General features: G+C 41.2%; 3 protein-coding genes across 4 annotated transcripts; 1 reads left to right on the plus strand and 2 right to left on the minus strand.

Annotated features, from left to right (window-relative positions):
- The first annotated feature begins 293 nt into the window (after nt 1–293).
- On the plus strand, nt 294–2238 carry cskmt (citrate synthase lysine methyltransferase). 2 transcript variants are annotated; one of them, XM_071529996.1, is made up of 2 exons: nt 294–420; nt 1142–2238. In XM_071529996.1, the coding sequence occupies exons 1-2, from the start codon at nt 330–332 to the stop codon at nt 1819–1821; spliced, it is 771 nt and encodes a 256-aa protein (XP_071386097.1). In that variant the 5' UTR covers nt 294–329; the 3' UTR covers nt 1822–2238. The 2 variants fall into 2 exon arrangements, with proteins under 2 accessions (XP_071386097.1, XP_071386098.1); XM_071529997.1 differs by having other exon boundaries at nt 317–395.
- Nucleotides 2239–2390: 152 nt separating this feature from the next.
- On the minus strand, nt 2391–7682 carry epdl1 (ependymin-like 1). Its single transcript, XM_071529998.1, has 6 exons — nt 7524–7682; nt 7273–7307; nt 6857–6991; nt 6569–6764; nt 6265–6352; nt 2391–3406 (listed from the first exon to the last, which is right to left on the minus strand). The coding sequence occupies exons 1-6, from the start codon at nt 7591–7593 to the stop codon at nt 3289–3291; spliced, it is 642 nt and encodes a 213-aa protein (XP_071386099.1). The 5' UTR covers nt 7594–7682; the 3' UTR covers nt 2391–3288.
- Nucleotides 7683–9498: 1816 nt separating this feature from the next.
- Nucleotides 9499–13055, minus strand: LOC139653046 (ependymin-like). The gene is made up of 6 exons (XM_071529993.1): nt 12901–13055; nt 12638–12672; nt 12344–12478; nt 11477–11663; nt 10796–10883; nt 9499–10197 (listed from the first exon to the last, which is right to left on the minus strand). The coding sequence occupies exons 1-6, from the start codon at nt 12965–12967 to the stop codon at nt 10065–10067; spliced, it is 645 nt and encodes a 214-aa protein (XP_071386094.1). The 5' UTR covers nt 12968–13055; the 3' UTR covers nt 9499–10064.
- Between the last annotated feature and the right edge of the window lie 893 nt (nt 13056–13948).

Below are 13948 nucleotides of genomic sequence, written 5' to 3' on the forward strand. Positions count from 1 at the left end.
TCAGGTCTGTAAAAGTGGCTGTTAACCCTCCCCGCACGCATGTACTCCGGTTACCATAGTGACGTATTTTGTGCAGACCTGATACAAACTTGTTTTTCTCCAATACCACTCACCACAACAACATCTTTTTTTTTTGCTCTGGGTGTTATCTATGGTCTTAGGTGAATGTAATGTGGCACAGCTAAATTCGGGATATATTTTTGGAAGATATTTGCATCAGCAGGCCATGTAGCAGACACTGTTTGTGGCACCCGAAATAGGGGCAGAGTGAGAGCTCTTAGCTGTTTTTCCTTCTCTGGTTATGGCTGGAGTAGAGAAAGGCAGGAAGAATGTCTCTGTCCTCAAACATAACCATGTCAGGCAGGAGGGTCGGGAAGTTAATAACTGCGGCATATGTACGTCACCATTCCTCTCTTACAAGTACGTTTGAACCTGGGAGAGTTAACCCTTTTGTAATGAAATGTTATTTAGCTTTCTCAAGTATCACCGGTGCTGTCACCGCGGCGAACACATGTTAATGCTAGCCTGCTAGCTGTGACTGAGTCCTTGGACTCATTGAAGAAGTTCTGCTCCTAATGTCACTTGAAGTGCTGTGCTATATTATGCGCTTTGTCTGCTGTTTGCTGTATGGTAACCTCGATACGATGCATATTTGTAACGAGAGAAAGTCCCACCAAACTCAAACAAGTTAATATGACATTGCTTATGGGCAAAGGTAACGTTACATAGCTCACAAATTTATTCAGGACCTTTTCTGAACAATTGGGAGCCACTCTTAAATTAGGAATACTTCTAAGCAGCACTTTATTTCACTAAATTTACAAGTGGTAGAGTGGTTTTTTTCTTATTCCCACAAGAGCAGCGTGAATTGATTTTAATAGTTGAAATTTTGCTGTTTATGCCGAATTTAAACATTGGCCTCTAAGGATTTAGAATATGGCCTTGGATCATATTTTATGAGGTATGTAATTTTGCTGATAAGCAAGGCCACAGTTTTTGAATGGATTTTAGCATGAGCTTCATTTCATACAAGAGAATGTACAGGAAGGAACAAGGAGCGTATTGGGGCTAGTTGTATGGGTTTGTTGTATGTTAATGCTAAAATGCATATTACATATCAGTCTTCTGTTTTTGTGCTCAGCTGAACTGATCGAAAACATGGATAAGAAAGCAACCTGGGACCGATTCTACACTGAAAACAGCAGCAGGACGCCCAACTTCAAGAACTTCGAGTGGTTCTTTGGCTTTGACTCAGTCCGGGACTTCATCATGCCCTTCCTGCACGCAAAGTCCCACCCGGATTCCCCCCTCCAAGTCCTGGATATGGGCTGTGGCACCTCTGCTTTGGGGCCCTGCATATACAAACACTCTCCTTTCCCCGTTCGGGTCACATGTGCAGACATCTCCCCAATAGCTGTGCGTCTGATGCAGGAACACGTCCGAGCCAAAGCCATCGAACCTCACCACCCTTCGTCCCAGCTTGAGTTTTTAGAGCTGGACTGCACACAGCTCCACGGGTGCTATGGGTCTGAGAGTGTGGACCTTATAGTGGACAAGGGCACCACAGATGCCTTGTTGCGGTCTAAGGAAGGGCGAGGGAAGGCCGGACAGGTGCTGAGGCAGTGCCTGAAGGTGTTGCGGAGCTCTGGGTCTCTGCTCCAGTTCTCCGACGAAGACCCTGATGCCAGGCTGCTGTGGCTGGAGACCGAGGGGCAGGAGCCGGGGGTGCTGGCAGCGGACGTAGGGGTGCAGGAGGTCGGGGAGCTGCGGGGAGTGTGTTATTACTGCTACCAAGTGACTCCTCGCTCTGCTGTACGATAGTAACTATGCTATCTTTAAATTAGGTGACGTGAATGTAAATCTATTTAATATTTCCCCTTTTTTTTAACCTTTCCTCAGCTTTATTCATGTGGAATCCATGACAAATCCAGTGTATGGCCTAGGTGTAATACGTTTTCAAATTTCCATTAAAGTAACATGCATATGAAGTGTCAAGTAGGCTTATAATCTGCAGTACATACTGTATCTAAGGCCTTTTGGCAGTAAGGCCAGGCAGTTGGACGTTAATTGGGCACACACACACACACACAAGTAGAGATTCACACAGTTTACTGTAGCTGATATTATATTTTATGCTTGTTAACTGTAGGTGACATTATATACACCCATTAACTGTAAATCACATCATATCTTAGGGTTAAGTGCCAATATTTTGTCTCTTTCTTGGTTATCCACTGCCATCTAGTGGCCAGCAGGCTGTAATGTAGGAGCCAAACTCCTCTATGTGAGGCAGCTCACCCTTAGTCCATTTTCCCTTTACATCATATCCAGTGTCATCCACACACAGTTCAAAAATGCACACATATAACTATAAATACAAAATGAGTGAATTGAGGACAAAGCATGGTTTATTTTCAGCCAAAATGCAACCACTCTTTCTCTCTCACTCACACACAGAACACACAAACATGCAAACATAAGGCCATCATTAGATATGAGAGGAGGGTATTTTCATCGGCCATTCACTGAAGCAGAAGTATCTATGGATCACTGGGCTTATTAACTGACATGCCGGGCAGACATGAGGCATGCTGCTTTGTTGAATGTGGTTGAATGTGTGTTGAATGCATGTTTAAATGATACATTTAAACCTTTAGTTTTTACCTTGACTTGCTTATATCCAAATGAAAGTGAAAAAAAAGTCAGATTTTGCTCAATCTAGTTTTTACACCCAAAACATTTATTTTATATATATATATATAGTAATATTAGGTTTTTGCCTGATGAAGGTCCGATGACCGAAACGTCCTATTAAATTATTTTGCAAGTACAGACAGTGTGCGGCATTCTATTCCTCTCTTAGTATCTACCTTTTTGGTTGTGGTCCTACGCACCTGTCATCTAAAGACCTTTAGGTGTGCAAAAATTCATTTTTTCTTGACACCCAAAATATAAAATGACGTCATTCACTAATTTCACCTTTGAAACAATGCTGCATTATACCACAAACTATTAAATAGTGAAACAAGTGTACTCAGTAAAATTGTATTGACTATGCAATGACTTTTTAACCATAGTAGTGGTGACACACACACACACAAATGTGCCACACCAGGGGCTGCCACTTATTAATAATACAGCATTTTTTAAAACATAAAAAATTGCTTTACATTTTCAATGTATCCCCTCTTTTACAATATATAGAGATTGTTAGATTCTGGCTGGTTAAAAAAATGCAATTGACACAAAGCTGGAGGCCAAAGGAGCTTTGAGTGCTACTGAAAGCTTTCAGTAAAACAAGCTGTAGAAGTCAGCCGGTCCCTCTCCATCCAGCTGGGCTTCCTCACAGTACGGTGGAGGGATAAACTGTTGAGGGTCCTCGATTCCCAGGACGTTGTTGAAGAAACTGGAGGTGGAAAGACGAGACAGTGAGAAGAAATGAGGCACGAGGAACAATCCCGACAATGACCAGAGGACGCACATTATTTACACTGCGACCAGGAAGGCAAGAGATGTGTAGCCTACCAACTGGGGAATTTCCAATGTGAGAAAAGTACATCATGAGAGTTTGAACTCGAGGTACACACATGCCTCCTATGAATTTTCCAAACAAAACAAAAGGTTTTTAATACCATACCAAACTTCTCTGACAATATTGTTGCTATTGCTTGCTAGTCGAATTAGAATAAACCCAGATTATAATCCTATTCAAATACATGAAACAACCCACCACCTGTCACTTGTCACATGTCTTTCCCCCCTTTCCCCCCTTTTTTGCGTTTAATTGAAACTTATGGAAGCCTTCCAGGATACACTATTAATTGGGAAAAGAGCGAATTGCTTCCAATATCGGATAAGGTAGACTTAGAGTTCCTACACACAATGCCCTTTAAGATTGTGAATAACCAAATTAAGAGTTTAGGTGTTACGCAAAAATATGGTGATCTCTCAAAGTCCAACTGGGAAAGTAAGACCCAATAGTTGCGCCATAATATTGAATTCTGGAATACATTACCAATCTCTCTAATTGGTCGCATTAACGCCATAAAAATGGTTACACTCCCTATATTCCTGTACATGTTTCAATGCCTACCGGTCTATATACCATTGTACTATTTTGAGAAACTGGACTCCATCATCTCGCCATTTATTTGGAACAATAAGGGGGCCAGGATATCAAAAAAACACCTATGCAAGGATAAGTTAAAAGGTGGCTTCGGCCTCTCAATTTCATCATTATTACTGGGCTGCAAACTTGAGAGATTTGTTCCTCTGGCGCAAAAGCCTACCGGCAGACCCCACTGCAATGACTACAACCTCTTGGCTTCAGATTGAACAGGCGGCCTGCGGACATACATCTCTTCCTGCGCTTTTGAACAATCCTGCCAAGGTTAAAATTCCATCATGCATAACCAGCCCTATCATTTTAAACTCTTCAAGAATATGGAAGCAAATTCAACCCTTTCTTAATTTGCCCAAGGTCTATAAGGATAGCCCTATCTGCAAAAACCATGCTTTTCCTCCAGGTTTAGATGATTCAGTTTTTTCCGGCTGGAAAGGTAAAAACATAGTCACAATCAGAGACTTATATATTGGGGGTAAACTGGCATCTTTCCAACAATTACAACAGTCCTGTAGCCTACCATCAACGCACTTTTTTAAATACCTCCAAATAAGAAATTATATTAGGACTCACTTACCACATTATGAAAATATACCTGAACATACCATACTCGACAGCCTTGCTCGCCACGACCCTAACAGTAAGGGATCAATCTCTTTTCTATATTCATCCTTGCAAGCCCATGTTGTATTGTCTGATGCTAAATTAAGGAACGCGTGGGCAGAAGAGCTGGGTACTGAAATCACTGACGATACATGGAGGGCAATTCTAATTAAGATATACAACAGTTCCATAAATGTTAGACATCGACTTATACAATTTAAGGTTGTACATAGACTCCATTACACAAAATCAAGGCTTCATGCTATATATCCTAACATCTCCCCCCTGTGCGATAAGTGCAAACAGGATACAGGTACGCTTGCCCATCAACTGTGGCTATGCCCCAAGCTCCACTCCTTCTGCTCTCTTATGTTTGACTACATATCAAAGGCTTACAGTAAAACAATTACACCAGACCCCTTTCTCGCCATATTCGGGTTACCTGTGAACTCTGTCATAGATAATCCCACTGCTCAGGCCATCTCACTCTGCGCTCTGCTAGCGAAACGCATCATTCTACAACAATGGAAATCTGAGTCCAGCCCCACATTCCACCAATGGTTCATATGGAAGGCCTTCGATATAAACTTGCCAAAAAATGTCTTCCTGGATATCTGGAAAACACTCCTTGACAAGGTCGACATCCCAGCAGAAGTGAACTGACTCATATACCTCATGTGCTTGATACGATGTGATAAGGTCCTATTCATGCTGTAGCCTATTATATTCACATATCCTTGGGATCACTGTTGTTGCCAATGCTAGTTTTTGTTTCGCCTTTTTTTTTCTTTTTTTTTTTTCTCTAATTCCTGAATAACATTCACCAGTCAATTATGTATCTTTTTCCTTTTTCCTTTTTGGTTTGCTGCTTGTTCTATTATAACTATATATATTTCTTAATCCTTGTGATTTGTTTTAACTGGACATTTCTTTATCCTGCCTCTATGTTTTTTCTCAGAGTGCTGCCATTGTAATGTATACACTACCTGTCCTTAAAAAATCTAATAAACAGACTTATAAAAAAAAAAAAAAGAAGAAGAGGTAGACACCAATTTCTGCACCCACAGCAGCCTCAGTAGACCAGAATGCAATGCAGCCACAAGATGTGTTGTATTTTGAGTTAGGGGCGCGACTCCTACTTATTTTCTATTGGAAAAACTCTCGCTCTGCTGTTCATGCCCGTTCTCTGGGGGGTGTTGAAGGGCATTCTAGGAAATGTAGGAAATCATTAACACCAAAACACACCAAAAAAGTAAATTACAACACTTTATCACAAAATACCTCCTGGGATGTATCGAACATGACAGATTGATGATATCTAACAGTGTAAGAGTATCTGAAGGTGTCATTTTCCTTTAAAAGATCATGATGTAACATTCAGGGAAAAAAAGCCATTGCTCTGATTCATGTTTCCATGGAATACAAATGATTTTGATGATGTTTCTATTTCTTCTTCACTTGCCTTACGCCCTATTTGATAAAAAAAAAGCCCATAGCTTACTTCCCATTTATATCAGCAGTCATGTGAATGTGCTCACCTGGTCAATACCCATCCGGTTCCGTCAGTGTGGAACAGGGTGCTGATGGGGATGCATCCAAACTCAGTGACGGTGCTCATGTACTTGGCTGCAGAAACAGAAGTGGGTCACATAGGAGCTGAGGTAGCACAACCAGCAAAGCAAGTTTTATGAGAGCCAAAAAAAAGAGGAAGACACAAGTATCACAAGCAGCCAGGCAGGTTAAGCATGAGCTACACCGCATGACCGTCCAAATCCGTCATGGGACGCCGCCCTATGAGAGATTTCAATTGCGACAGTTGCTTTGGCTCTAGCTTCCTCTTACCCTTCCCCCTCCTCCTCGTATCCAGCTCCCCCTGCCAGGTGTTGACCAGGAGTCCCTGTCCCGGTCCAGAGGAGCTGCCCATGATGGACTGGCCCATCAGAGAGGCGTCCTTTGGGACCTCCAACGGCTGGAATTCTGCCCTCAGATGCTTCTTGATGCATGAGCGGTTCCTCTGGTTTATTTTGTACAAAACACCCTATAGGAAGACAGACATTTTGTTGTACCTTTCCTAACCTGGGCGTATTTCATTGATCCATTGCTCTATGTGATCAGCGCTGGTGTCATTACCTCTCTGAAGAGTACGAGTACATCGATATGCAATGTCTTGTTCTCATAAGATACAATCTCTTGGAGGCGGACGCGCTTTCCCAGCGCGTCGTAGGTGTACTTGGCGTAGGCCGTCACCTTCTCACTCTGGGTGAACTAGGAAACAGACAAAGAATTTGACCGAAATTCATCCATTGTGAGAGATTTACCTTTCATAAAGCATTGCAATGAACACTACCTTGGATGTGGTCAAATGCCTTCCAGACTTAGACTTAGACTTTAAATAACATCCAAGAATGCTCAATTGACTTCCAGACTTAGACTTTAAATAACATCCAAGAAGTTATTTAGGGTTAAATGAAATCTTTCAGAAGTATTTTCATGGATTTGGCTTTACACAGTAGCCTAATTACCTGTCGGGAGCGTTAAAGACTTACCACAGCAAGGCCTCCTGTCAGAAGAGGTGGGGATTCTATAAAAATGAAAGAACTGTTTTAGTCTAAATGGAGGGTTTACATTACAATTGTGCTAAACTGGCAATTTAGCCACCATGTAGTCCTCATAAATGCTATCATATAAACAAAACACCACATTAATCATACATTCATAGCATCCTTTATAGCTATCTAGTGCTAAGCGAGTGCAATCACTCTTGTATGTATTTCAACATCTCTGTTGTTTTACTTACTGCATGGTTGAGGTCTCTGAGCCAGGCAGCCCACGGTGAGGCACACAAACAGGACGATCAGGCCTCTCATGCTTTTCCGATGGCACACACACTTGCTGCTGCAGAGGGGGAAACAAACGCACTGTTGCTAGGAAAGCTCAGTCACTCCCTTATACTGTAATGACTGTGCTGCTGAGACTCCACATCTATGTCCATTTCCAGGTTTTCTTTGGTTCCACAGGAAACTCTGCTCCCATCAGAGCAAAACAGGAACCCGTGATACAAGGGTTTGTGTTTTTGCATAATGGGGGGGTGGGGGGGTGGGGGGGTTGTATGTTTCATGATTGCCTTTTGGTGTGATAGGTGAAAACATTATTCTATTCTATAAATGCCCCTGAATATTACCCAGATTCACAGATATTACCTAGATTCACAGAAAAGTAAAAAGAACCTACATGGTTCTGCATGATTGACCAAATTGAGTAAAATTGGTCTGCAGTGATTAACTAAAGCTGATGTATTCTTCAGCAAAGAATGTTGTCTTCTTTAAGGAAGAAGTCCAGAAAAACCGGTACTGGCTTCACCGCATCATTACTGACATTATTGTCATATGATTTTTTGGATACAGATCAGTAGATGCTCACCTGAATACATGTGGATTTATCAGTGCTACTTTCATTTTCCTGCTTTCCTCAGTCAACAATAGCACCAGTTGGTCCGACTATTCAAATGCACTTGAATAGCAACTTTCTACTTCTGCAAACTGCATACTGCAATGTCATCTAGGTCACTGCTTAAAGATTTAAAAGGTGACCTGACAGATGGAGGTACTGTACTTTGGTGGCTACAGCAGCACAGAGAAAAGTTTGAGCCAACCCTAATAACATTTCTGTTCAAACACAAGCCCAACTAAAACCTGAAATTGATGATTTCCTATTGCCAGTATTGTTGATGAATACTTCTGAACCAGAGTCTAACCCAAACCTGGTTAATTAGGTAAGATTAAAGTTAGAACTAGAGACTACTAGCTCTAAAGGAGATCATGGACATCACATTGATCACCAAGAGATATACAGCATAAACATGGGCCGGTGCAAATGGATCAATACATACTTTTATTAATGTATTTCAAAAGGCAGATTGTTGTTACAGCTAGATAATGAAACATTCATAAAAGGTAAAGAATATTTGATGTAATCTAATGGGTTGGTTAGGCTGTATGTATATGTATACTATTGTAGCATCATAGTGTAAAAGCATAGTGTGGAGGAGTGGTGGTTGTATTTAAAGATCCAGCACCAAGATGAAATTGAAACGATTTCAAAAATGTAAGATATCATTTCACTTGAGCATTTTTAAGGGGGCAATAAGTGAGGTTTTCACTGTCCCACCATAGCACAAAATGACCTATGTATCTGCAGAGGGTTGGTGGGGTTTTTGAACAATACCAATGACTCAATGATTACTTCGCTTGGTGCTTAAGATTTCTGCCTATCACTTTTTGGCCTATACTCTATTTTGAACAAAACTTGTCAACTTGCATGTGTTCAGTACTGTAATCTGTACTGTCTTTTTCCTTGAATTTCAGTGTCAGTGGCATTCACACCACTGACAACATCATAGAACATTTTGAGACGATCACCTCAGTGCAGCCCAAGCATCTGCTTATCTCCTTGAGCTGCATCCAAGCTCCTCTTTCTGTGCGTTTGTCATCGTACTTACTTATGTAGGTGTTCATGCTACTGTCAGCAGAGATGAGTTACCATGCAGGATGTGGCGCGACAGGCATCAGAACATTTTGCTTTTCTATGGTGCACCAGCTGTGCTTTTGAAGCTGTATTCAACTTGGCTTTTTCTAACTACTAACCTTCACCCATTTTATTCAGCTGTCTACACTATGCCCTTGTGTTAGTTTATTTATTCCAGTGATACAGGACTGCTAGGCAAACTCTGTAGCACAATACAACAGATGACAGGTTACCATTATACACAGGAGGAAGGTCAAGTCTTTGTTGTTTTTATTTAAATTGATAGACATATTTCACATGCAGTCATAAATCAATAAATTGGGAGAAAGTGGCATGTGTGTACTCTTGGCCGAACAGCGAGAGTTCCTATTGCTTTTGACAAAACTTTTGACAATATCATCCTATTGTCTCAACAGTAAGACATGATATACTGTGCCATACCATTCCAAACAACCGATTAAATATGAAGGCCTAGTGATGCATGAAAAAGCTATACAGTATGAAAAAGCTATAAAAAGTTCTATTTTGGTTCTATTTTGCATTTGAGCCTAGATATCAAACAGTTCGTGTACATCTGATCAAAGAGGAGGTCAAACAATATTACTTGAAATCCAGTCAAAGTTTGTCAGAGATGCATAGGATGACACATCTTTACAGCAGGGCTAAATCTAATGTATTTGATTAAAAAAAAAACATGATTTCTCAATAGCTGCCTTTTTGCAGTCTTCAAAGCAAAATCATTTAAACCCCAACATGATTACTGGGAAATATCAAAAATAGTTGCGACAGTTGAGATGGCGGTTACAGGAGGCCCTCAGTGCTTGTTCAGGAACAAGCTGAGGAAGCTAGCTGGTTCCTCTCCGTCACCAGCCTTTATTTCTGTCTGACAGAAATCTGGAGGGACGAGCAGCTGGGGGTCCGAAATCCCGATGACGTTGTTGAAGAAGCTAGTGAACAGGAGGACAAAGGGTGAATTTATTAAGAAAGGAATTAAAGGGGCAATACGTATGTTTTTCACTACCTCAGAGCACAAAGTTTTACATGGTGATTTTTACCTCTTCACTTTTTTACATTCTCTTGTGCGGCAAAGGAATTCAAAATGCATTTATTTGGGATTTTTGGTGTAAAATCAAAGCAAAGCACTCTTCTATCAAAGGGGAGTGGACATATAGGAGGTTTATGTAACAGTATAAAATCCCAATAACAGTGAACTCTACAGTGGTTTGCGAAAGTATTCACCCCCATTACTCACTTGGACTATATTGTCTCACTGGCAAAAACATTTGATAACATCTTCATTTTTCATCATCTAATTTGACCTTTCTTGTTGGGAAGACTTACACTAGGTCCCTTCAATACATTCTAATGGGAATTTAGGGTGTAGGGTGTTTTCTCCTTTAGAACTAATTATGTAGCACAAGAAAATGTGCAAAAAGCAACTACATGTAGAGTGATATGTATATGATATGATATGTCTCGGCACCAATGCCATTGAGAACAAATACTTAAGTCCTTTTTACACTGTTGATCTGAATGTAGACTTACCTTGTCAGCACCCATCCGAACTGGTCGGTGTGGGACACAGTGCTGACAGGAATGCATCCGAATTCAGTGACCGTGGTCATGTACCTTCCTGGAGGGACAGAAATGGCAAATAAATGAATAAAGTGGGATAGACAGAGAGACAGAAATACAGTAAATACAGCAGACAGACAGGTGGATGGATGGATGGATAGATACAAAACAGAAAGACCATATCACTCCTCTCCTGTCTCTCCCTTTCAGTTCTAGAATCAACTTTTGTCCCCTTACCACACTTAGATCTAGAATTCCATCCGCCCAATTGAGATCCCACAGATTCACCCTATTGGCTCAAATAAAATGCTGGTGTCAGGTATGGACACGTCTTCGCCGAAAGGAAGCGACAAATTGAAACTTAAGAGTGAAATACAAACTGTCTCCTAAGCACCAGTGAGCAGCGCTCCGTCCAGAGAAAGCTGGACTCACCAACGTTACATCTTTTGCCTCTCTCATCCCTTTGGTATCCATTACGTTACATGACTTCTGAGTGTTAAAAATTTTATTTTTCAGTTACCTCTTGCTGCCATGAATTTGCCAAGTGTAGGTTTAAGGCCTTATATAGTTGACTTGACTTAGTAAGTGGTAGAAGTGGTAGTAATGAAGAAGGCCAAAATGAAAAAGTGCAGCCATTCCTTACGTTCTCACCTGCATTATTGGGCAGGTCTCCCATCCAGGTGTTGACCAGGAGCCCCTGTCCAGGTCCGGACGAGCTGCCCAGGACGGCCTGGCCCAGCAGAGAGGCGTTCTTTGGGATCCCCATGGGTTGGAAGTCTGTGGCCAGAGGTCTTTTTTTGCATTTACGGTTTACATCATCAATCTCGTACATGACAGCCTGATGGATGAAATTCATGGGATAAAAATGTTTAGCGCTCGTTCTGCTGTCTTACGCAGATTTGTTCAACATTGAACAACTCAATGATCAGGAGTAGAGGTGGGAAGTAAATAATTCCAACTGCTAGTTACTGTGATTGAGTTTCCCAGCATCTTTTTTTAAGCATGCATAAAAGCCTGTATTTTCACTTCTGCTTTTTAACCATTTATGTTGTAAGAGTTGTGTGAGTTGTGACTACAATGAGTCCTGTCAGTTACAATAAAACACAGTCGTTCTGGACTTTACTCCCCATAAAAGATACTAGCTTAGTTTATGTAAAATAATTTGGGGACAATTTTGGAGATACATATAAGAAATCATTCATTGAAAACTATGAACAAACAATAAGACTCACTGATGGTATCTGGTGTTCCTCCTGCATGTACTATACTTATTGAATGTTCTTCTTTTACTGTGTTTTATTGCTTGACGAGCCCATGTCAAAGCCAATCTGTCCAAGTTCTTCAATTTACATTCAAGAGTGAACTAGTCTTACGATAATAATTTTCTAGACAAGATTTTCTGGTTTTCTACTTGAATAAAAAATAATATTTCAGTGCTCTTTCCACCTCTGATCGGGCACAACCGCACTCTGAAATGAATTATTTGGGCTATAATGTGCATTTCATTGCTTCGGTCACCTCTCTGTAGAGCAGAAGAGCATCATAGGTGAATGACTTGTTCTGGTACGTTCCCAGCTCCTGCAGGCGGATCCGCTCTCCCATCGCATCATACACATACTTGGCGTAGGCCCACAGCTTTTCATTCTGGGTGGACTGGGAAAAGAACCGAAGTCTGATTTGAGTACTTCTATCACTCTGTATCTACTACTGCGCTTACTGATGCTTAGTCATTAGGCTTAGGCTGCTGTGCTGTGCTTAATTGCGCTCACATAACATCATAATTACTTTGACCCAAAAACAAAAAACACTCACCACAGTGAGGGCTCCAGTCAGAAGAGGAGGACTTACTGTATGGAGAAGGAAGATGTGTTTTAATTGTAAACTGGTAAAATGCAACAGTAAATCAGCAGTGAATAAGACCCATAGAGTGAGTTATAAACAATGGGAAATAATGTCACAGTTACCACATATTCTTGAATACTAAACAGGGATGAAATGAGAACAATGCAAAGTGACAAATCAATTCAAAATCCTATTCCTCAACACATCCATCCTCTCTCTGTTACTATACTTACCGCAGGGATGGGGCGTCTGAGCCAGGCAGCCTAGTGCCAGTGAGCACATTAACACTAAAGCTCTCATGCTGCACGATTCCACGCTCCTGTTCACAAACTGCAAACACAAATCCACTGTTGTGTGACAAGAGGCAAAGTTACTTCCTTATAAGCACTGACTCCGAGGCTCCGGGGGAACATCAGCTTCCGGGTTTTCCATCTAACACCATCCGCCCTTTGAGATCCTACTCCTCATAGGCCTATGTATTTTTCCATGGGCTGATTGAAAACCTGTTGTTATCTGGCTCACATCATGATAAGAGGCCATATAATAAATCAGGTGAAAAGAGGAGCTGTCCTATATATAGGCTAGTACAATGTTTCATGGAGAAGCCTGTTGAACTCTAGGTAATGGAAAGGAAAATTGCACTTCTATAAATTTTACAGCCTCAAGACATAGGTTTATAAAAGACCCAAAATAAAAACCCAAATGTAAGTGCACTGTGTGGACTTGAGGCTCTGGTACAGTGGGTCAGAGGTAAAGAATGTTGTTTGTATTCGCAAAGGAAGGAGGCTAATAAAACCAGTACTGGATTTCGGTGGAATGGGGTTCACCACATGTGCTAAGTGCTCCATCAGTGACATCACTGTCATAAGATCTGGAGGTGTGTGACTGCAGTCACCTGACTGGAGCACCTGAATGTTACATGAATCCTCCTGCTTCATAGCACACTACTACTACTACTCTTTCTCTTGCAAACTCATTATAAACTTAAGGAAAGAAGGTGCTTCTGTCCTTAATTCAACATACTAAATTTACAATTACTACTGATTGTCCTCCACTCTGAAAAATACACAATACACCAAGATTTTGGGATATTAGTATCAGTCTACAGATTACTGCTCTTGGGGCAGGAATACATAGAAATATACAATAAGCTGATACTACAGTAGCAGGATTTATGTATACAGTACACTCTCCCTGCCCCAAGAACAGCATAACTGTATGCAACACTTCTGAGTAAGTAAAACTCATATGAGCACTAGGGACACACGGATGGTTTCGGTG

Source organism: Centroberyx affinis, unplaced genomic scaffold (assembly GCF_046629955.1).
Source record: "Centroberyx affinis isolate AG114_WGS23_722 - 3 ecotype Tasmania unplaced genomic scaffold, CSIRO-AGI_Caff_v1 ptg001859l_1, whole genome shotgun sequence".
Classification (NCBI taxonomy): Eukaryota; Metazoa; Chordata; class Actinopteri; order Beryciformes; family Berycidae; genus Centroberyx; species Centroberyx affinis.